This window comes from Papaver somniferum, chromosome 4, assembly GCF_003573695.1.
Source record: "Papaver somniferum cultivar HN1 chromosome 4, ASM357369v1, whole genome shotgun sequence".
Lineage (NCBI taxonomy): Eukaryota > Viridiplantae > Streptophyta > Magnoliopsida > Ranunculales > Papaveraceae > Papaver > Papaver somniferum.
The window spans coordinates 19,923,747-19,948,812 of NC_039361.1; the positions used below are offsets into that span (position 1 = coordinate 19,923,747).

General features: G+C 36.5%; 1 protein-coding gene and 1 non-coding gene across 2 annotated transcripts; one reads left to right on the forward strand and one right to left on the reverse strand.

The window, feature by feature from the left end:
• Nucleotides 1–164: 164 nt before the first annotated feature.
• Nucleotides 165–238, reverse strand: TRNAV-AAC. Its single transcript has one exon. It is a non-coding gene; the product is annotated as a tRNA-Val (tRNA).
• Nucleotides 239–20,596: 20,358 nt separating this feature from the next.
• On the forward strand, nucleotides 20,597–23,948 carry LOC113272127 (GTP-binding protein BRASSINAZOLE INSENSITIVE PALE GREEN 2, chloroplastic-like). Its single transcript, XM_026522030.1, has 3 exons — nucleotides 20,597–21,823; nucleotides 22,583–22,750; nucleotides 22,857–23,948. The coding sequence occupies exons 1-3, from the start codon at nucleotides 20,597–20,599 to the stop codon at nucleotides 23,241–23,243; spliced, it is 1,782 nt and encodes a 593-aa protein (XP_026377815.1). The 3' UTR covers nucleotides 23,244–23,948.
• The last annotated feature ends 1,118 nt before the right edge of the window (nucleotides 23,949–25,066 follow it).

A 25,066-nucleotide genomic window follows, 5' to 3' on the forward strand; every position in this document is an offset into this window, starting at 1 on the left:
ATCTAGATAACCTCCTCTGCAACATTGTGCATCGGATGGGACAATGTGCTACTGACGTTCTGTTTTTAATCAAGCAGATGAGTAGTATGTTGCGTAGTTTGCTAAGTTCAGCTTATAGATTATGGAACAAAAAATTCATCAGCTAAGTACCAAAAATAAATATATGGCTTCGCCCAGGTTTGAACTGGAGACCTTCAGTGTGTTAGACTGACGTGATAACCAACTACACCACGAAACCGTTGGTGCCCATTTACCTGAATTTTACCTAACATCGAGTTCAAAATGCTTCAAAATTATCTTGTCAATGGCTAAATTATGTTATACACTACTCAGGAAGGCCAAAATCACATATGTTTCTGATAGCAATAAGCTCATCAAACTATCTTCTAAAAACTCATGTAACTTGGGGACTACAATGCTTCGTTTACGAAAACTGTGCACCTAATCACGACATATCATCCTTACTGTTTCATAGTTTTACTGCAGCATGCAAAACTACTGTAATTGTAGTCCGAATTTGCAAACCTCGACTATGGCTGTCAAGATTACAACATCTTGGCCAGCAAAGAAAAATAAAGATTACAACATTTAATGTAGCACAATGAAAATGATTGGAATAATAACACCACTAAATATCTACTGTTGCAAAATTCTTTCTTAAAGATGAGATACATAGACATGATTATTTATAGCCGTTGCGAGCGTTAAGCAGCTAGCCTGAAATCTTAATACTAAAATTATTCTCAGAGAACCATTTAGGAATTCTAGAAAGTTCTAATATGATAAATAAAATACCTTGAACTTGAACTTTGAAGTATGAGCGTGTTACCACACAAACTTCCGCCACCACTTTCAGATTCATTGCATCAGAAGCTTCATAAAGGGCAGTATTTAGTAGTGTTCCTTTTCTATGTTGTTTGAGGCGTGAGGCGAGGCGATAAGCCGTTCCCCCCACGCATCAGGCGCCTAGCTAGCTAGGTGCGCTTAGAGCGCCTAATGCGACTTGCACATGGTGGGATTGGAGGGGTTCCTTTGGCGCCTAGCTTTAGCTCGCCTTTGACAAGCCTTTCCATGTATCTTTCCCTTAAAAGGGGGTGGTATTCCTGTTCAATAGGAGTTGGTAGTGGCGGAATAATGGTCGGCCTGAGTATGAAGAGAAGTTCTCGTGGATCCTGTCGGTAATGTTGCAGGCACGGCATCCGATATTCTGACATAACCTCCTCGGATTAGGCACCAGTATTTCACCATATGTGGTTACAAGGTTGTAGTAACCCTGCACGTTGGATTGGTACTTCAACTCCTTGAACATCACAACATCTAGATTCACTGGACAAAAGTAAACAGAAGGTCGACGACCATTGTAAAAACTTCCTGGTGAGAAAAGCTTTTTTATGTCGGAATTCAGATGGACAGATTGCCAAACCCATCCTCCATCACAGTCCTCATCGAGAACCCAGCTACTGAAAGTTTGATCCTCTCGGTTATGGACTCCATAGACGAGGAATCCTTCCGACTCCCCAAGAATATTGTACCAATCTGAGCAATTTGGCTCCTTAGGCAAGTCGATTAGCTTGCATTCAGCACCACTGCTCTTCTCTCTATTATTAAAGCCGTTGAGGTTGCAAGCTATAAGAACATTTGTTGTTTGTGATACACGATCGATCCAGAACAAATATCCATTATGAGTCACTGTATTTTTTGACGTAGTGACCCCTTGATTGCAGAAAACTTTGTGCGTACTCCACTTAGCCGTATCAGAAGAAAAGACTTGAAGGCTGAATCTGGTTGTTGGCTTCTCAAACCACGGAATAACATCATCAATTATTTCAAAGTCGATAATTACTCTTGTAGATTCTCTCTTTTTGATGCACATAAACTTTAGTACCTTAAGTAAAGATGTTGTAAGTGATAACTTTGCCATCGTCAAGAATCAAGATGCACGAACAAACTAATTAATCAAGATGTTGTAAGTGATAATTACTCTTGTGAAAATACAAACGAACTCTCTCTATATATACCCTTTATATTCAGATTTCAGATTCTTAAAAATCTTATAAACGATCTCTCTATCTTTTCATATACATATATATGGAATGCCAAAGGTTTTAAAATAGAATGACAAATCAGGAAACAACCAGTTAAAATGGTAACATACAAATGAGTTAGGAAAATTGGATCAAACTCATATGGTTTTAAGCGAAAATGCTATATGAACAGCGGAATAACAGCGATTGATGATGTGTAGGAGTGATAATTTCTACATTATCCACCTCACCGAACGATGAAATTAAATTTTCCTTATGGATTTTTCAAGTATATTTTCTTATTATCATCACCATCCAGCATTTTATAAGGAATAAAAAAACGTATTTTACTAAATATTAACTTGAGGATTGAAATACGAGATCCCTCTTCTCAAGTTATACCCTCTAAATACAACTCAACTTAAGAGATTCAATTTCACTGAAATCACACTTTCTTCCATCTTAATTAATAATTTTTTCATTCATTCAAATCTCAAAAGCAATCAGTGAATCTAATTGAGATTTTGATCCGCAGCAAGGTTTGTCCAAAGCCACTCCCAAAGTATCTTGAACTACATATGTGGGTTTAATATGGGGGAGAGACCGGAAAAGGGAGACCATACATCTAAATTAGGAAGAACAAGAGATTAAAGTCAAGAAGCTAATTAAGAAGATATAAAATCCATATATACTTTGTGTTGATTATGTATCTGTTTTTATGAAGAGGGTAGAACATCTAAAATGAGAATCAAATTGCTATGTTATGCTTCATATCCATGAATCAATGACGACGATAAATAATTAACGGAATAGAAGATTTTGACAGGAATGTTAAGATGAAAGAATGGTAGCCTGATCTTTATTTCAGACATTTTTTATAGAAGGATTCCATCTGAAATCTACCCAAACTGATGTAATTTCATCGGAAATTAGGGAGGCAGAGACCATGGTTTCAGATCCAACGGTGCGCAAAATATTTTCTTTTTCTGCTACAGGTGTCAAATATAAATGTTCTCTCTTTCCTACACTACACTGCCACATCATCAAACGCTGTTATTCAGCGGTCATGCAGCGGGTCATGTAGCACGATTGGTGTTAAGGTTGGCAGTTAGTATATTAATTACAGTAATTATTATTATTAATTAATAGATTATGATTTCGGGTGAATTTTCTTGGCTAGGGTTAAAAGTTGTACATAACTCTCTTCTTAGAGCTTTTGACTCCACCAGAGAATATCCAATAGGAAATAAGAGTTTCTGGCCACACCATAAAATAATTTTTTAAGTTAAAAGAAAAAAATCTAAGTAAATTTTTTTTATCGGCCTCACTCGAAAATATTTCCTTAAAAAAAAATCACGGGTAAAAAAAGGAAAATATTTGAGCTAAAAAATTATTTTATTATTGGATAAAGAGCATGTACATTAACTAGTTGGAAGCCTAACAAGTTAAGCTCCAACAACATACTACTACATTAATTGAACAGGTTGTTGTGCTAGCCTACCAGCGAGCCTCATGGGTAACCTAGCCAAAGGAACCGAAGCGGATGGGGGCTGAGATTGTGTCACAAGGGGGGCAAACTAACTCCACCTTCCATGTTAATTTCTGCAATATTACACCATTGGGGGCTCGAACATGTGACTTCCTGGCAGGGGCGGAGCCAGCCCATTGCAAGGGGATGAACTTGCACCCCCTGCCTAGCTGGCTCCAAAGCCCATTTCAAGCCCAACCAGAATTTTTTTTTTAGTATCTAAGCCTAACTTTGGATTTTTGCACCTTCTAAAAAAAGTTTGGACTCTATAGCAGAATTTTGCACCCTCATCCAACATTTCTTGGCTCCGCCCCTGCCTCCTGGAATGCATGAAATCTCTGTGGAACGGGGATGACCAGCTGAGCTAAAAATATTCCTTAGAAAAATAAAATATATCTTGAGTTAAAGAAATACTTCACGGGTAAAAGAAAAGAGTGGGGCTGTTTGATAACCATTATTTTAATGGATTATCAGCTTATAATCCATTATGCAGATTATAATGGATTTTATATGCGTTTGATAACCATTATAATAATTGCTTATTTTAATCATAATTGAAAAAATCCATTATTTCCATAAACAGAAAAAAGTTGTTTTGAAAATTTATTGTAATCAATTATTTTTCTAAGGAACTCAAATTGAATTTTTTCTTCTTATTTTCTCTAAACTATCAAGAGAGAGACAAAAAAACAACATAGGACTAAAAAAATATCCTAGATCATTGTTCTTTCCTCTCCTTTAAGATCATCATTCTAAGATAATCAATTATCTGAAAAAAGTGTTTGGAAAAATTTATTTTTAAAGTGATTATATCAAAATCATTTATCAATTTATGATTATCTATAATCATAAATAGATAATCATAAATTTTACCAAACACGGATAGATAATCATAAATAGTATCTTGAGTAAAAGAAAACAGAACTAGTAGCAATACACCAATGTGACCAAATTTGGAGTATAAAAACTTCGTTCAAATGTTGGGATCCATTAAAACTCCATATTAAACAAAAGTGATACAAAAACCCCAAAATTTTAAAAATTGATACAAAAACCCAAACAAAATTGGTTTCATCAAATTATCATTGGACGTAGGCGTTAATGCCGAACCACGTTAAAATCTCGTGTTCTTAATTTGTCTACATGTGGATGCAGTCGTTAATTTCGAACCACGTTAAGATCTCGCGTTCTTAATTTGTCTTTAATTTAATTTGGTTTTTATAATTCATGATTCGTCTTGATACCCATATTTTATTAATATCACATGATTACAAACATGTGACATAATATTTGCTAGGAACTAATTGAAACTTTACCAACTCAAATATTTAAAATACACCAAAATGGCAAATCTCGTGTAGCATTTTTTTTCCCAATAATATGTACGTTACTTGAGCAATAAAACTACCGTAGACAAAAGTTTATATGCAAACTCTAAATGAAACCATGTCGAAAATAATCATGAAAGTTAAAAGCGAATTAGGAACAAGGTGTTAGAGCACTGTTCGGTCGAACTCGCAAGCGTTGCTATCTCAAGCTTGTTTGTCAATATTAGTGATCAAAACTATAAGTCTTGATTTCTAGTATACTTATAGTAATGTCTTGGACAAGGATAGATTGTGTAGTTGAGCATTAGACTTCACGGCGTTCATCATTGAAGACGAAGAACTACTAAGGCGAGCTTGTGGAACATCATCAACAAAAGGTATGTGGAGACTGAAACTCATCTATCACTTGGAAAGTCTATTTCTACTCTATCTCCTATATTAAGACAAAAGTCGTATTACTTGTCGATTATACACATTTGAGATTTCGAGCTGAGATTAACTCACTTACATATTTCTCGGAATATGTGTTGGTAAGATTTCGCTTCAACCAAGTTTATCTTATATTCTTGACGAAAGTCAAAAGATGATCATGTGAAAATCGCCGAGTAACATCTTACATGGTTTGTGTGATACAATCATTTGGTGTAGACTTGTAATGTTTCGTTATGATTATTTCAATATCTTGAAAATTGCTTTGATGCTAATAGTGTGTGAAAACTTTTATTGTCATCCTCTAAGAAAGTTGCAATGATTGAAATAGAGTTTATAATACTTAACCATCATTGGATTATAACATAGTGCGCATTCTTGCATGTATGTGATCCATGACCAGAATTAAAGTATGCATACCAGTATGCGTACTTGTAGTTGTGAAATTCCGTGTACCAAGTACACATACCGGTACGCGTACTTGCGTAAGGTATAGGTTCAGGAATTTCTGCTGGGTTTTGGAAGTGTACTAAGTATGCGTACCCGTTCGCATATTGGCGAACCCAAACTCAGACCGACTACTTAAGTATGCGTACCCGTTTGCATACTTGAGTGGTTAAAGTTCTAGAATTGGTTTGTTCATGAACTAATACATTTATATATTAAGGAATGCATTCTTTGCAAACCGTGGCTATAATGTTCATCAATTGATTCGAGTGAATCAAACCAATTTTGCTTCGATTGTGTTCTTGTATACTTCTATGAGAATATATCAATTGAACAACTCTTTAACTAGTTTCATTTGAGTCATTCGAACTAGTTATGGTTAAGATGAATATGGTTGATATGAGATTATTCATATAGCTAACTTCGGTTAACTATGGCTGAGCCAACATAGTGTACACGTTTAGGTACGGTTACATAGACCTAAATGAGGGTACATTTCATTTATGTATAACAAGCTAAGTTCGATCTAACGGTTGAAAGATATTAGCTTGAATCTAATCAGGTTTTCATCTAACGGTGAATATTGAATCCTTTGTTACCAAGGTAACTTTGATTGCAAATGCTGATTTGAAAACTATATAAAGGAGAAGTCTAGCAACTGGGAAACCTAATCCCCACACCTCCTGTGTGATACTAGTTGTATAATGTAGAGTCGATTCTCCATTAACCTTAGGTTTTTCACGAAACCCTGTAGGTTAACGACTTAAAGACTTCATTGGGATTGTGAAGCCAGACCCAACTATTTTCTCTGTAGTTGCGTATTCTGATCTTGTTGTTTCTATCGTATTTAAATACTATCTTCTCTAAGATTTGCTCGAGATTTAATCTCCGATAGGAAAGATAAAAAGTAGTCACAAACATCTTCGTCTCATCGTTTGTGATTCCACAATATCTTGTTTCGCTACCATACGATTAAGATTATTGTGAGGTGATTGATACTACTAGGCTGTTCTTCGGGAACAGAAGTCCGGTTTATCAATTGGTTCCTGTTCACCTTGATTTATCAAAATACGGAACAAAAACTCTTGGGTATTTCTGTGGGAGACATATTTATTCAATCCTATAGACTTTTATGTGTGAGACACATTTGTCTATCAAGTCTTCGACTTTGGGTCGTAGCAACTCTTTGTTGTGGGTGAGATCAGCTAAGAGAATCAAGTGTGTAGTATCATGCTGGGATCAGAGACGTAAGGAGCGCAACTGTACCTTGAATTAATGTGAGATTGATTAGTGCTCAACTATAGTCCAGTCTGAAGTTCATGAGTAGTAGGCTAGTGTCTGTAGCGGCTTAATACAGTGTGCGTTCAAATCTAGACTAGGTCCCGGGGTTTTTCTGCATTTGCGGTTTCCTCGTTAACAAAACTTCTGGTGTCTGTGTTATTTCTTTTCCGAATTATATTTTGTTACATAATTGAAATATCATAGGCTGTGCGTTGAATCAATCAATTGGGAAATTCAACCTTTGGTTGTTGATTGAAATTGATTGATCCTTGAACATTGGTCTTTGGTACCGTTCAAGTTACTTCTCATATATTCAATCGGGATCGCAAATTCCTATTTGCTGATTGCATATTGAATTGAGAAATATAGATATAAAACTCTTTAATATACTTTTCTTTAGATTGAGTCTGACTGTCTAGTTGATTCTCTTGGGAGTATATTAGAGTTTGTCTATTCAGATTTCCAAACGAAATATTGAGTGTGGTTGTTGTACCCCCGTTTTTTCACAAGGATATTATTTTATTTTGTGATCAGGATTTGGGAAGTGCTCAGGTCTGGTAAAAACGGAGAAGGAAAGCGCTCTTGTTTCCAATGTGCTCTATCTCACGATACCGTGATTTTTTTTAATTTTTTTTTTTAATCTAAATATTTCAAGTTTGTCTTCAATAAACTAGTTGGAAGCCTTGCGACAAGATGGGCATCAACACCTTTTCGTATAACTATCCCTAGTCTGTGAAAAAATTAATTACATTTCTAAGCATTGACATCAACTCTATGCAGGTGATTGTTTAACCTTTTCAAGAAATCCACAAAATCAACAATGAGTGCCGTTGAGAAAGCCAACATACGAAAACTATAACCATGAGCCACACATTTACCAAAATATTTCTTGTGTTTACGGTTGATAGCGTTGCTTAGTGTTAATCCTGGTCGAAAAGTGTGAACACCTCCACCAGTCAAAGGTGATACCCCAGTGACATCCGAACACACATCCGCCCATTATCCCAATTGTAGACTAGAATAGGGATATTTTGATTTTGGGTCCCATAAAATGGTATACCTTTGCATTTAGAGCCTAACTTTGTCCAGCTTTGAGTTTGGGTCCCGGTGGGTCCCAGTCAAACAGTTGACGTAACGGTTGACCAGTTGACCGTCTATAATATGTGAAATGACCAACGAAAATAATTTTTTTTGTTTATTTACCAACTCTACCAAGTTAGACACGTGGGAAACATGGCCACGTGACCTGCACGTGACTTTGAATTCAAAACACATAAACAGGATTTTTCGGTCAAATCAAGTCTGTGATTTCTGCATTCAAAACAAGTCTGTGATTTCTGCAGTTAAACTTTTGCAAAGTTTACAAAATAAGATTATTTCAAATTTGGAACATACACGATCCACCGTCATTCATCATTTGCCCACTGCTCAGGTGTGCCTAGCCAATCCATAATTCTATGCATGTTTCCCCTTCCACTCGTCGAAAATACAACACCACCTCTCAAGAAAGCTCTACCTCTCCGAGCACTAACACCTCCTCCCCGAGAACCAACACATCCTCTCTGAACACCACCAACACCTCTTCCGGTTGGATTTAGTACCTACAAGAAGATATAAAAGCTGGAGCAGTTAAAATACATGATCTCAAACATACCGCTTTCGTATGAAAGTGTTCGCAGTTAAAAAATATTATTCTTACCTGAGATTGTGAACTTCTAGTTGGCTCTCTAACTAGTCTAGGCTGCTCAGGCATCATGATACCAACTCCCACAATCTGACCTCCACGTTTATGCACTGTTTTTCCCCTTGCATATCCCCTTGCACCTCTTCCCCTTAAAGTCCTTCCTCTGCTGCTTGTAGGCACCTCAGTGGAGGTTTTTCTACCAAAAACAACACTTGTAGTGGCAGTAGAGGTAGTGACAGGTGCAGTTGCTTCATTTTGATTTTCAGTTGTAGCTGCAGTTGTAGTTGCAGGTGTAGTTGTTCTTCCACCTCTACTTCCCCTTCCTCCTCTACAACCTCTTTCTCCCCTACTTCCTCTTCCACCTCTAGTTATTGTAGTTACAGAAACTGAAGCTTGCTCATGTGCAGTTGTAGTTGTAGAAACTGCACCACCTCTTTTCCTTTTAGTACCTCTGACACTCGTGACACTTGCAGCAGTTGAGGTTGATGCTTCATTTGTGGCACTTGCTGGTGCTGGCTGTGGTGGTGGTGGCCTTGTTGCTGGATTTGGTCTCACATGAGGACCTGTGAAGGTAGCTGGAGCTTCACACACACATGAACACATTAGTTTAAGCCTTATCCATTTATGTAAAGTCAAGTATAACATCTAGAAGTTAACACTATTTACCTTGATCCACATTTGCAGCAGTTGCACCAGTGCAAGTTTTTCTGTTGTGACCATATGTATAACAATTTCCACACATGTACTGTCTAGAATTCCTGCCACGTATCTCATCATTGTCCCTTCTTCTTTGATTTCTAGGCCTCCCTGTGGGTCTAGTAACTTTTGGAGGCTTCACATCATTCAACAGATTCTGCATACATACACAATGATTTAGAATATTACAAGTCAAAAAGTTATACTTATAAGCATATTACCTGTGCCCATAAAGCTTTATCCCTGAGTGGCTTAAGTGATGGAGCATACAAGTATCTATAGTTAGTCACCTTCATGTATGGATGGACATACCTACCAAGTAAATGAAACAAATTTTCAGTAATAGAAAAAGATAACAAAACAAAATGTAAGGAAAATAAGTACCAAAAGCTTTCAAATGAAAAAGAAGACTTACTGATCAAAGTTTCTAGTCCTGAAATGCAAGCTTGCACAAATTGCATGTACACATGGAATACCACTAACTTGCCATACATTGCAGGTACATGTATTCTCTTTCAGATAAACATTCCAGCTGATATCTTTCTTTGTGTCTAATATAGTCCACACAAAGTCAGAAGATGGTTGTTTTGTGAACTCATGGGTGAAGTAGAGATGCTTGTTAATAGTTATCATCACTCTAGGGACCACACCTCCATCATTCATTCTATTTCCCACTAATTCTCTATCATAGAAGATTCTCATCATGAGAAGATGATATTTTTGCACCAACTTTGCAATGGGCATGAACCTCAATTCCAGAATCCAAGCATTGAAGGCTTCACAGAAGTTTGATGTGATATGATCACACTTTGAAGACTTATCAAAATAAGCCCTTGCCCATTGCTCAACTGGTTTGTCATCAAACCATTCTGCTGCAGATGCCTTAGCTTCTCTCAGTCTTTCCATCCAAATCTTGTGTCCCACCTTACTATAAGACCTTGCTGCCCTCCATGCCATGAATTCTATGTTCTTTCCAGGGTGCTTAGCCTTTAAATTCTTATATAAATGTCTAAAACAGAACCTATGAAAGTGATTCACATCTTCAAAATTTCTAGCAACACCTTCTACTAATCCCTTTTGTCTGTCACTTATAAATGTTAGTGCCCTGTCATGTTTCTTTAACTCCGGTGCAAATATACTAAGAAAATCTATCCAAGCTTCTTTGCATTCTGACTGACAAATGTAAATAGCAATGGGGAATAAACCATTGTTGGCATCAAGTCCCACAACTGCCAACAAGGTACCACCATATTTTCCCTTTAAATGAGTTCCATCTAAACCTAGAATAGGTCTACAGAACAGTCTAAAGCCATCAAGTGATATTCTATATGCAATGCAAAGTGACTTGAACCTCCCATTTTCATCTGTCTTATAGCAAGCAATATTAGTAGGATTATCATCTAAAATCTCTTTACATAGTGCAGGAATATTCTTATATCCATCCTCATAACTACCCATAATTTTTTCTAAGGTTAAATGATACCCATGCCAAGCAGAATAATAAGAAATGTCAACTTTATGGCTTCTTTTTACCTCAGTTATGAAATCTCTAGGCTTGTAGTTAGGATGAGCTTTAAAAGGCTCCAACATAACCTTTGCCACCCATTTTGCATTTGCCAGAGGATGCTTCAACTCATGAAATGATTCACAAGTATGAATGAAATGACCAGATTTACATTGCATAGTTTGGCGATCAGGGAGCACAGCACAGTAAATTTTCCATGGGCAATCATCAAAAATGCATTTGTATTGTTGCTTCTTCCTGATGTTCTTCACTTGAGTCATTCCATAATTCATGTCTATGGCAAGGTTCTTCAAATAATCCCTGCATTCTTTGTAATTTGACCATTCTTGGCCAACAAATAACTTTTCAACCGCAACAATATTTTCAGCCATCTTATACTCGCCATTTATACTCTCAGTCTCTGCAACAAATTCTTCGAACTCAACTGTTGATGCAAGTGTTGATTGGATTTGACCAGTCACCCTAATTTCTTCATCACAATCAATAAATGGTTCTGACAGGTCTTCATCATCACTGTTACAGTTAACCTCATCCAAGTCTATTGATTCATCACCTTGGTACCTATCTGCAAACAAAACTTCATCATCTATGGGAACCACATTACCAACACCAACTTCATTACTAAGCACATGGTCATCAACAATGGATAGCCGACTTGACTGCCCTTGACTACTGATTTGTGAACTAACTTTCTTAGGATTCAAAAGGGGGAGAAAGTCAAGGTCTTCTTCGGGGTTATAGTCTGGCAGGGTCGCTATATTAGGATGCTCAGCCCTGTTACTCTTACCAACCACATAACCACCTTTAGTAGGAAAGTATCTCAATAAATCCTCCATAAGACCTGCATTTCAATACACCCAACAATCACAAATTAGTATAATACAACATTCAAATTACATGATTATTGACCGCTAACAGTAAACAACTCTTGACTACAACTACAAGATATGCATAAAAAGCACCATTGTATACACAGAGCACCAACAACAGGACCACTATAAATTAACACTTCATTCATAAACTTGAAGATTTGTAAAACACACTAATTGAACCCAACAGCAGGACCACTAGATTTAACAATTCATTCATTAACTTCAAGATTTGCAACTACAATTAACAACTCATGGAAAGACAAACACGACAAGTTCAGAGACAAAAACAAAAATTGGATAAAAACAAAATAAAAAATTACAACTGAAACAAAACAAAATCAATCCATTAAACTATCAATCACAACTAGAGATTTTAGTAAAACCAGTAAAATCATCCGATGTCAAAAGATTGAAAAACAACTTGACAACTAGAGATTCCGATCAAGAAATAGTTATTGATAATCTTGAAGAGACTACCCTTAAAAGAAAATTTCATGAGACTGATGATCAAGAGATTGTTCATGATCAAAATGATGATGATCTTCAATCATCTCCATCCTCTTGTGTAACTTCATCAGATTCTCCATCGAAAAGACAGAGGAAGACCATGAATGATAGTGATTGATCGACGATATTAACAAATGAAAAATTCCTTTTCCATACCTTTTGGTTGACCTAAAATCGACAGCAACAATAAATCCACCTCCGATATTAACTCTCAATCTTCATTGTCACAACTACAAGTACAGAAATCCCTAGTACGATCGAATTCAATCAACGATGTACCTCAAAGAGCCCTAATTACTTCTCTTTACTTTCACAGATCGATGATAAATTGTGTCTGAAATTTTAGGGTTAGAATTATATACCCAGATAAGACTAGAACTAATCCATAACTTGCGATCAATATTTTCCCACGTGTCTAACTTGGTAGAGTTGGTAAATAAACAAAAAAAATTATTTTCGTTGGTCACATATTATAGACGGTCAACTGGTCAACCGTTACGTCAACTGTTTGACTGGGACCCACCGGGACCCAAACTCAAAGCTGGACAAAGTTAGGCTCTAAATGCAAAGGTATACCATTTTATGGGACCCAAAATCAAAATATCCCACTAGAATATCAGCAGGTTGAAGTGCACCCCCATCATTAGACAAAACCCGGTGCAACTTCCTTTCTCGCTTGAACGCCTCCACGATAGCACATGTCTGCAATAGTGTCTTGGACAAGATCATGGTGGAATTTGAGTCCTACCTCATGCGCGCAGTGCAAGGCACGATCTCCAAAATAATCCATGTCTTTGCTAAAAACACGTATTGGTTGCCTTCCGTAAATAAAGGAATACCCAGCCTCCTACCGCAAAACAACACTAAATTGTTAAGGCCCAACTTTCTGATTAAGCCCTTGAATTGGTATTGCCTTAAGAAAGTCTTGAGCATGGTCGTTTTTGTTGCATTACCACAGAGCAAGATCACGCGTACACATATCGAATTTAGTGGGCATCTCCTTCACGACAACATCGAAGTATTTCACTGTTATAGTCTTCATGGGATGGGGCAGTTAAATCGATATTGACATCGGAACCAGACACACTAGCTGGGCAGTTAAATCCAATTGGCATTGTTCAGTAATTGTCTTGACCAAAGGGTGTAGTGTGAGTGTGAATAGAAGGAGACCTAGCGGGTCTCCATGTTGTACACCTTGAGCCGAAGACAATTGATTCATTATAGTATAGCCTAGGGGGATTAGAGTATAAAAATTCCACCCATTTGGAAATTGAAGGAAAATGATTCCACACTTATGGGAGCATGGCATACCTATTGACCATGTTAAAATCATTACAGAAATCCACAAGCAACATGGACATGAAAGAAAAGTTACCATTCTCTTGTATGAGCCTATTGACAGAATGTAAAATAACTTCTCGTCTGTAAGGTACACCCACTCCGAATTGAAAATCTTGAAGGCACATGCATATATCTCTCACCGCAGATTGAGCAGCAACCTTAGAAACCAGACGCCTCCAAACTGTACCAACTGTTATGGGACATATAACACCATCCAGTTTGAGTAGGGGTATAAGGGGTGCACTATCCACAAACTCTCATAGGTGGATGAGGCAACTTCCTTTTAGCCAAAAGTTAACAACCCCATTTATAACGGTAAGTAATTCCTCGGCCACAACAGAAGCAGGACCATTAAGTAGATCAAGGTGATGTTGAACTCTCAACCCATCTCTCCCACAAGACGTGCCCTTGAGGATACTTTTGATTTTACTCAATATGATCGCATTGGACGAGATAGTACTGTCTACAACAATGGGGTTAGTGGGTATATATGGAGAAAGAGCATATGGATGTCCATCAATTAAATTGTTCAATGTATCCTCCTCATTTGTTGCAACTCCATTAGAAGTGAGGACTTTAATTGTTGCAGTAAAAAGCCCATTTTGTATCTTTTTCCTACAAACTCTCTGAATAAGCGCTTCTTGATTGTTACTCCTTATACGTTGTTTGTCCTTAGGCTGCGAGTGTTCATCCAAAATTTTCTGGACTAGTTTAAGGCATCCACCAGGTTCAAACCATAGCACAATAGAATGAATGATGGATGCAATCTGTAATTTCTTACAGTTCCCAAATTTTCCCTCAAAACTGTTTTTAGGAATGTATAAATGTAGAACACAAACAGGCAAGAGAAGCAGTTGTATCCAAGCAGACATGTCACAAGGCTTGGCCAATACCTTCCCAAGTGTGAACTTAAGAACCCTAGAGAACTGCAATTTACAATTGGGAGGTATATTCTTGACAATTTGCATTTGTTTTTGAAATACCTTGTTGAGCAATTATAAATCACGACATAGCTGGATCACATCAATGTTGTCTTCTAGAATAGCCACAATGGTTGAAGGAGGGCAATCAACGCTATGAACCATAAAATCCGCGTCAATATCATTAAAAAGACTCAGTAAGATGCCTCCTGCATGAGTTCTGCATGGTCTCCTCCAAGAACGTAGAAGCATACAACCAGTGCATAACCACAATTGAAGTTGCGAGAGAACATCTTCCCATGCTTTGCAGACATCATGTATAGTAGATATTCTATGTCCGCTACGTACTTTTCCGTCATCATTGACAAATTGTTTGTCTGAAAGATGACGAACCATGAAGTTTATCGCATAACCTCTCCCTGGAACACCATTCTTGCATCCATCGTAACATATGAAACGACATTAAAATAAGGTATCTGACTGTGATTCAGCGACCAAAGTAATGCGACTTTGTGAAGATCTGTAGTAACAGGAATGAAAATCCTAATCTCTGTAAAGTAACTGTAATGGATGATGCATCATAGAAAAGACCGAGCGGGAAGAGAAGAGACTGGGAGGTTCTACAATTGAAAGAAGAAAACAGGGAAAAAATGGATTGATCAAAGAAACTCTATTCCTTTACGGAGTCTTCCGTGAATCGCCTACTAAATCACTGGAGACTCTCTCTCCTTTGATAAATACCTAAATTAAAGTAGGTAGTTAAGTCCTTGAATAGGTAAACTAGACAATTGGCCAACACATGTGGGCCTAAAAAATGTTGATGGGTGTGTTTATCCAAATACCATTTTTCTCTTTTATGATCGAAAATTCTTCATGGACTGTCCAAATGGACTAAAACGTGCAGACACAAACGAACTCCAAAAGTGGGATCCCTTATTTTTCTCTCCAGGGATGGGGTCCACTTTTATGTGTCTACACGGTTTTTGCCTTGTTTAAAATGGTGATTTGTGTAAAACTATTGTTTATGACTGTACCGAGAAAAATTATGCATCAAGAAACTTTTTGTCAATGCCATTCATTTCGCGTTGCTAGATCATTTTTTATTAAGCGTCAAGAAACCTTTGTCAATGCCATTCATCTCGCGCTGCTAGATCATTTTTTATTTAGGAGCACTGTAGCCAATCATTTGGCCCTCATGACATCTGCAATCCGGGAGATAAATCACTATTAACCTTCCGTTTTTAGGCGATTTTTTCCAAAAGATTTTTTACCTGCCGCACCTTTAGAAAATATCATGATCTTTTATATCCTAAATAGATGTATATATATATATATATATATATTTTTTTTTTAGCGCCAAGAAAAATCTCTAGATAGGGTTCAGAACGATAACCAAAATGTATTACCTTTGATCTTATAGAATTTTTTTTATTTTACTGTGAAATAGTTACATAAACTAGAGTAATCGCAAACTTTGTATATTTATCCAGTTAAAATTAATATATCTCACAACCTAATACGAGGTAACTTTCTCTTCCCATCAATCAATTTGATCTAATGGAATTGTTCATCACTAGTTATCTATCTATACCGCTCGTTTAATCACAAAGGATACTGATACTTATTTGGTGTATATGAATATGTGATGGTAAATCTATTTACCAACTACTTTGACACTGTTTTGTTTAATCGGAACCGAAAGTAAATGTATCATCGAAAATAATTTACTTATAAATATTGCTTAATTAAATCAACTACTCATGAATCAAGTCGTGGTGATTCTTGGAACTTATTCTATCTCACAGCTTAATACTAGGTAATTTTCTCTTCACAACAATTGATTTGATCTGATGGAATTATTTATCATTAGTTGTCCACTATTTACCGTGTCATTTAATCATCCAGTATACTGATACTTATTTGGTTTATATGAATATGTGATGGTAAATCTATTCACTAACTAATTTGACATTGTTTTCTTTAATCAGAATTGATAGTAAATGTATCATCGAAAATAATTTACTTGTAAATATTACTTAACTAAATCAACTACTCAGGAATCAGGTCATGTTGATTCTTGAAACTTATTCACCACCAGAAGAGCTTAAAAACTTGTCTATATGAATGATGTTCCTGTGAATGAACGCCTCGTTATTTCAGACTCGATAAATAATATTAATAAAGACGTATTGAAGATCGATAAGGTATTTGATTCGACCACTCACCGCAAAGGCATGCTGAAAATATTTATGTTAGAGGCGTTGGGTTTAGTATACGGAGAGATTAGACCACTTACTGCAAAGATAAAAAAAAAAACAAAAAATCAAGCGTTGTATTGTATGCATGCGTATGCTTTAGTTGTCGCAATTATAAAGAAGAAAACTTTTATCTAAGATCGAAGAATATATATATATATATATTTGTTCTCTACCAAATCAATGTAAAAGGAAAAGATTTTCCTTGGCGCCCAAAACATAAAGATACACCATGTAAAAAAGAACCATCTATAAAAAACCACCTAAAAAAAGGGGAGTTAACTGTGGTTATCTTCGGTTTGCTGTAGTCACAAAGAGACAAATGATTGTCCATGGTGCTGCTTGGTAAACAATGATCTAGCAGCACGACAACAAAGATTTTCCCCACTCATTCTAAGATTATCATACATCCATTTACTATTTGGTTTGCATATATAAAATATAGTGACCATGAGTGCAAAATATAATATCACCACGTGTACGCATCTCTAAAGGCGGTTGTAAGGGGTAAATAAAAATGCTGGAAGTGGTCTCTAAAGATGATTACACACACCATAACGAAGATATCTACCATTTCAACTTTGAGTCAACGCGTGGAAAGTCAGTCAAACCACGTATTGTACAATATGTAATGTTGGTCCCTGAATTCACGAACTGGTTATAGGTACGCGTACAGTTTCGCATACCTACCCGTTACGAAACATTTAGATGCTTGTAGAGTATTTTCCCACATATGTTTAGCATTGCTACGACTCTCATAAACACCTTTAAGACATCATTAATCACTAAAACACTTTGTGTTAAAAATCATGAGTTAAATTTTAAGTATTTAAATGGACACGATATTGCTTTTAAGTTCTAAAGGAATATTTTCCATAAACTATCATTGTACACGGTTCCGGTACCCGGACCATAGTGTATACTTTTCTATGTCACTTCAAGACATATTTCTCACATGCTTACATGGAATCCTAACAAGAGTTTCATTCAAACAGAGAAAGTGTTTGCTTAAATCTCTTCGTCTTGAATTCTAAGAAACCCCCAGTCTTGAAAATATAGATATAGAGAGACTCAAACAACCAAGGCATTCAATTCCTGACACTTTTTTGTCCTAGTTATTTGCTAGAGTCGTCCTCCATGAACCTAGGCATCCTCTGTGAAACATAATTAGGTTTACGAAACTTCACTTGTCCGACTATATTTACTTTGATAGTTCGTGTATCTAACTTGTTCATGCTATTATCGAGGTTTTAGTAATCTCTTTCAGGAACGAGATAGATAGAAATCGCAAAGTTCTCTTCGTCTCAGACTTTGTGATTCCTCGAGATAGATATCTAAACAAACTATTCTCAAGTGATTAGAAGATTGTTCTTGAGGGGTGGTTAATAATCTAGGATTCTCCGCTAACTGAGTTTAAGTGCTCTGTATTTGTGACGTTTGCTAGCTTTGTCTGTTGCAAATAAATTTCCATGTCTTGATCTATTTGATCTAAAAACAACTTTAGAGGAAAATTCATATCAAAAGTCTTCACTTAGGCTGAAACAACTTTTAGAGCTTAAAGGAAGTTAACTAAGGCAGTCAATTGCGTAGAGCCTTGCGAGGTTCAAGAGACGTAACGATCACGACTGTAGCTGAATTGTTTGGAGAGTGAATTTGGTCTCAACTACATTCCAGTCGGAAATCTGGTAGTAGGCTAGTGTCTGTAGCGACTTAATACAGTTCGGGGTTCAAATCTGGAGAGTTCTCGAGGTTTTTCTGCAGGTGCAGTTCTCCACGTTAATAAAACTTATGGTGTCTTGTGTGTTTTCCTTTTTAACATTATATTGTTTATCTTTATAATAGTAATAACTAGGGATGTTCATGGTCGGTTTTGGTTCGGTTTCTAGCCAAACCAAAACCGAAACCAATACTGTTGGTTTCTAAAAATCTAAACCAAACCAATCCATTAACCATTGGTTCGGTTTCAAATGGTTTCGGTTTGTCCCAGTGATTTTTGGTTAACCAATAATTATGTCGAAAAAAAAAGTTACACAAATTTACAGATAAAAAAATCGTAGTTGCCGATAGTATTGTTTTACACAAATTTACAGACAAATAAATAAATAAAATATCAAGAATAGTTAAAGCTTACTCTAATTCTAGAGATCAAAAGAAGATATATAATATATCTTAATTTAGTTATTGACAAATAAAAGAAAAGGAAGACAGGAAGAAAAAAGTCGAGTAGCAGCAGCTGTAGTTGGGGGTGGAGAAAGGAGGCGACTGAGAGAAGAAGAAAGAGAAAGAGGGAGAGTATCATAATGAAATATTAGATTTACGGTTTCTATTTATCCTCTAAATCAATGGGTAGAATCTAATACTTGTAAATCAACGGTAGAAACTAAGTTTAAAAATTAATCGGTATTCCAATGGTTTTTGGTTCGGTTTTAGAGGTCAAACCAAACCAAAACCAACACTATCGCTTTTCCACTTTCTACACCGTAACCAATCCATTAGTAAATGGTTCGGTTTGGTTTCTTCCTAATTGGTCTGGTTTGGTCCGATTCCAGCGGAAAACCGAAACCATGTTCAGCCCTAGGAATAACAAAAGTAGTACCTAATCAATTCTAGTAGATGAATCCATATCAATTGTGATTGATTATGAGACTCGTTCTTGTAGAATTTGTATCTTGATATATAGATAACAAGTTTCATAGTTGGTAGAATTTAGATTCAGTTATTTGGAAACAACTAGGATGATTTTGGATATTGATTTTTGAGATCGTCCAAGTACTCTTCTAAACAATTAGGTTCACGGACTCTATTGTCCAGACTTTCTAATTGTGAAGAGATAGAGATACGAACTCTATATAATATTGGCAAGGATCATTAAGTTGGTATACTTGCAATCGTTTTAGGTTTTGTCCATACATGTTGCCGAACAAAAAAGTTGGTGGTGTACTTAATCTCCTCTCCTCTCCTTTTCAGATTTTGTCTTTAATAAAATTAGAAATTACAGGCGAAAAACAACAAATTTGTCTCCCGGATACATCCAAACACCTTCGAATTTTTCTTAAGCATCAAAAATGCTCTTGATCCCTAACTTTCCGTAATAAACAACCTCGTTGCAATAGACTCTTAGTAAATTAGAGAATACAAAAAGGAAAAAGAAAAAGATTTATCTCCTGGATACTCTTAAAATCCTCTCGATTCTTCTTAAACATCGATGTACTCTTGAACTCTCACTTTCCATAATAAACAACTTAGTTTTCTCGGGCATCTTAGTGTAGACTTCTTTATAGCATTAAGGATCATCGAATTAATAGACGACAAAATGCACCAAGATACACTAACATTTCCTTTAATTTTTTGGTTTGTTAAGGAATTATGTTTAGTCTTGTTTGCTAGACAATACCAATGAACACGAGAATATGAATACAAATCCTGCTAGTCTTGTTTGTTTTCCCTACTTGTATTCAGTTTTTTTTGGCCTTCATAGATGCATGCAAAAAGTGCATAAAATTATTTTGTCATTTCTTTTATTCTACCTTCACACGATATTATTATTTCCTCTACCTAAAAACCCTAATCGCAGTCGAGCGACTCGAGCCAAGGATAACCTTACTGCTTGCACACACCAAACATCTGTTTGTTTTAGACGAAGGATTTTGTGCACATGTTTGGAAAGTGGATTTAGACATGAAGTTTCAGAAATTCATTAAAACCTAAAACCCTAAACCCTTTCGTTACCAACGAGGGATACAAATCAAAAACCCAGAAATGTTGGCTCGAAAGTTCTCAGCTTTCAAATTCAAACATGGGTTTCACCTCGCCGCCTTCATCACTTCTTCTTCTTCACAGGTAAGCAAGTTTCAATCTTCAAATTCTCACTTATTTTCCAATTTCGATTCAACCCATTATAACCAATACCCACACCAATTTCCTTCAAATTTTCCAAGATTTTTCTCTTCTGAATCACAAACCTGTTTAAAATTCATAAGAGAAGGAAATTTCGATGAGAAAACATCTCAAAATCTTGTAATTTGTCCTGGTTGTGGTGTCCATATGCAAGGGTTAGACCCAAAATTACCAGGTTACTTCATGAAACCTTCAGAGAAGAAGCCGGATTACAAAATGAAATTAGATAGACAGCCCATATTTGATGAAACTGAGATCTCAGATTCTATCAAAAGGGGCAGTCTCAATGAAGTTAATAATGAGCCTGAACAACTCCCAAAAGCTACTAAATTTGGTTCGAAACCGGTTGTTTGTGCTAGATGTCATTCGTTGCGTTATTACGGGAGAGTGAAAGATGTTACGGTGGAGAATTTGTTACCGGATTTTGATTTTGATCATACAATTGGTAGGAAATTGGTGTCGACAAGTGGGGCACGGTCAGTTGTTTTAATGGTTGTTGATGCTGCTGATTTTGATGGGTCATTTCCTAGGAAAGTTGCGAGATTGGTTTCGGATACTATTGATGAGAATTCAGTAGATTGGAAACAAGGGAAATCAGGGAATGTACCTAGAGTTGTTCTTGTGGTGACGAAAATTGATCTGCTTCCACCTTCTTTATCGCCTACGAGGTTGGAGCATTGGATCCGTACACGTGCGCGTGAAGGAGGAGCTAATAAGGTTACTAGTGTTCATTTGGTTAGTGCAGTTAGAGGCTGGGGTTTGAAAAATCTTGTGGATGATGTTTGTAAGCTGGCTGGTGCTAGAGGAAATGTTTGGGCTGTTGGAGCTCAGAATGCAGGGAAATCAACGTTGATTAATTCGATAGGTAAACATGCTAGTGGAGGGGACGTTAATGAATTAACTGAAGCTCCTGTGCCTGGGACTACTCTGGGGATAATTAGGGTTGAGGGTATTCTTCCTGGTCAAGCGAAATTGTTCGATACTCCAGGACTTTTGCATCCTCACCAGCTTACGACAAGACTGACGAGGGAAGAACAGAAATTGGTACAAATAAGCAAGGAGTTGAAACCAAGAACTTACAGAATAAAGGTTAGTAGATTATAATATTAATTCGAGGTGTTGAGTTTGATGTGAGTTCTGCAATTTTGCTTAAAGATTATGATACTTAGTACATCTACTGCATTAGACTTGTAAATCCAACAGTAGTTTACTGAAATGGTAGTTTGTTGTCTTGAAAGATTCTTACGAATTTGGTAATTTAGTTAGTGATATCTCAGAAGGTCTATAGCATGTTTTGTTACTGCTTAGCATTAACGGTGAAACAAAATCATCAATCTTTATTCATTCAACGGAATGAAACTTTTATGTGAATCTAAGTGAAGGGCATTTATGTAGGCAATATAGATATGTTAACTTTGAGAGCCTTGAAATTAAATGATAGTTTGTTGTCCCACCATGATCTTCTGGAATATGACCTTTTTGGCTTTTTCCTGTCACGTCTGTTTTAATGTTTCGAGTATCATGTTAGATTGGAGTTTGGAGAAAAACGCATGTCGAGGATATATTATTGTGGGGAATAAAAAAACTTCCTTATTACTTTCCAAATTCTTTGTGTAGTTTATAATTCTTTTTCAGCACCCCCAGTTTCTTTCTGTTAGTGATAGCCTGACAAGAATTAGGAAGGGTATCATATAGGTTTCGACACTTTTGAAGTGGATGGATGATAAGAGTCGGTGTAAACTGTTGCACAGGCTAGATAATTTGATAATGGTCAGACCAAACCTAGTTACTTGGTTCTTTTGATATCTTGATCTTTGTGACGCAGATATTATCATGAAAAATTGACAGGCTGGTTATACTGTTCATATTGCTGGCCTAATGAGACTGGATTTGGAGGAAACATCTGTCGATACAGTTTATGTTACAGTCTGGGCTTCTCCTTACCTTCCTTTGCATATGGGAAGAACAGAGAATGTTGAGACTATGCTCGAGCATCATTTCGGTCGTCAATTACAGGTATAATTTTCTCTTTGAAAGAACCAAAAATTTCTCGTGGACGGAAAAATAATCAATATTCAAGGGTTGTTGAATCTGAGCCTTGTTATTCATCTATCTTTTGTAGCCACCTATCAATGAGGAAAGAGCCGAGGAACTTGGAAACTGGGTCCAAAGGAAATTTCATGTGTCAGGAAACAGTTGGGATGTAAGCTCCATAGACATCTCAGCTTCTGGCGTTGGTTGGTTTGCCGTGGGACTAAAAGGGGAAGCCCGTTTAGGTGTTTGGACTTATGATGGCATTGATGTTACATTACGGAACTCGCTTATCCCACAACGATCAAACCACTTTGAAGTGCCAGGATTTACAGTCTCTAAGATTGTTTCCCAAGCAGATCGAGCTACAAATAAACAACCTCAAAGCAAAAGGCAGAAGAAGCAAAAGCAGAGCAAAGATGCTGTGTCTGATTCATCTCCGTTACCAGATAATGCGGAAGATACAAGTCCTTGCTAATAAAAAGTGGTACCATACCTGAGAATGAAAGTTCCGTGGTGTATATTGTTATCATTACCAGCTTTGGACTTTGGTCTCTATTTCGTAAAGACTACGAAATTTAGCTATGGACCCCCCGTGTCCTCGACTCTTGGAGTCATCAGTGTTAGAGAATTTGACCTTTGCATATTGATTATCTGCAGTTTGGACGACGTTTTCGGTTTGATGCCGCAACCATCGCCAGCAGCAAGACTTGGTTAGGCTAGGCCTTCGCATGTGAGTATGCATTTTGTTTTTTTATGTGAACTCAATGTCCGAGGTGTGCGAATTAAGACATGGTATCATAATAAATTGGGGTTTGAACTAGATGTGCTCAAGGGACAGCTCCGATTGGGTGTCTGTTCAGTGGAGCGGGCGGGGTTCATCCAATTTCTGTCACTGCTACTGTTAAGACATTCCTTCAAAATAGATCACAGTATTTCTTATACTTTCTGGTTTTAAGAAAGAAAACAGTTATTTGGAGCATTATATGAAAAAGAATTACACAAATAATCTTATAATAGAACTTTTAAGTAATTCATTCACTAGTTATTAGACTTGCTTTTACTAATCCACCATCATCTTATCTTACAATTATCGAAAAAAAACATTATTAATATTAACCTGCGCCGAAAACCAAAGCATGTAATAGTTGTAGTTTTTCCACTAGCCATTTCAGCGTATAATAGTAGTGTAAAACCTTATTTGGAAGTTTACACCGCTGCTCCACAAGGTTAGAGGTTACAGATTCCGGTGTTTGAATTATATGTTGCAGAAACAATTGATTCTACTTTACAGTGAGTTTTTTCTTTGCTTATATTTTTTTGGGCGAACTTCTTAAATTGTTGATATAAAAATAATTTTTACAAGTTCTTTGCAGTTGGCTTTGTCATAGTAGTTGGGTAAATGAATGATTCTTCACGTACATAGTTCACTGTTAAAGATTTTGTTTTGGTAAATTTACTCCATGATGGCAATACCCCATTCGAGAGTCATCCATGGCTCATGCCAACTACCCGGGCTATAGCCCAGCTGTTGGTCCGTCCCTGCTACTTTTTTTACCCTTTTTGCCGGTTGCTATGAAATTCATTCGGTTGATATTGTTAACTTTTGTTGGGGCTATCTTCACCTCAATCTGTCTTCCCCACTCCTGCTACTGGGTGTCTTACCTTGTTTGCGTTATTCTTGTCTGTTACAATTGTTATTTGTTGTCGTCATCATGGTGACTATCTTTCAGCGAGTCATGTGTTAGAATTCAATCCAAAACTCGAGGTCTATGTCGGGTTTGCGGTTGTACAAATTACACCATCAACAACAAGTAGGAATTACTGGCTAGTCCAGTTCTAACAGACCCAGTTAATGGCTAGTCTATCCGTGGAAAAGATTTACTCTCTAGTCCAAAAACATGTTTTTGAACAAGATTATTTACTTTCTAGTCCAAAAACTTCATGGAGACTATAAATTGTATTTTATAAATTCCTAAAACACCCTTCCAGGTCTAATTAGTATCAACACATGTAAATGTTACTAGTAGTATGTTACTATATACTAGTATCAATACGGTGATACCACATATTAATATGTACTGTACTAGTAGTAACAAAAATATCTTATTGTTACTAGTAAATTATGTAACTACTTTACTATACTAAACTAGTATACTACTATAGTATAGTATACTAGTAAACGAACTAGTAGTAAAATATGTAGTATCAATACATAACAATTTTTTTTTTTTGCTATGTAGTATCAATACATAACATACTACATATCAATATGTAGTATCAATATATAACATACTACAT

Coding starts and splice junctions, on each gene's coding strand:
- LOC113272127 (XM_026522030.1), top strand. CDS start 20,597: ATGTTGGCTCGAAAGTTCTCAGCTTTCAAATTCAAACATGGGTTTCAC. Junction 21,824..22,582: donor CAAGAACTTACAGAATAAAG/GTTAGTAGATTA, acceptor AAAAATTGACAG/GCTGGTTATACTGTTCATAT. Junction 22,751..22,856: donor ATTTCGGTCGTCAATTACAG/GTATAATTTTCT, acceptor TATCTTTTGTAG/CCACCTATCAATGAGGAAAG.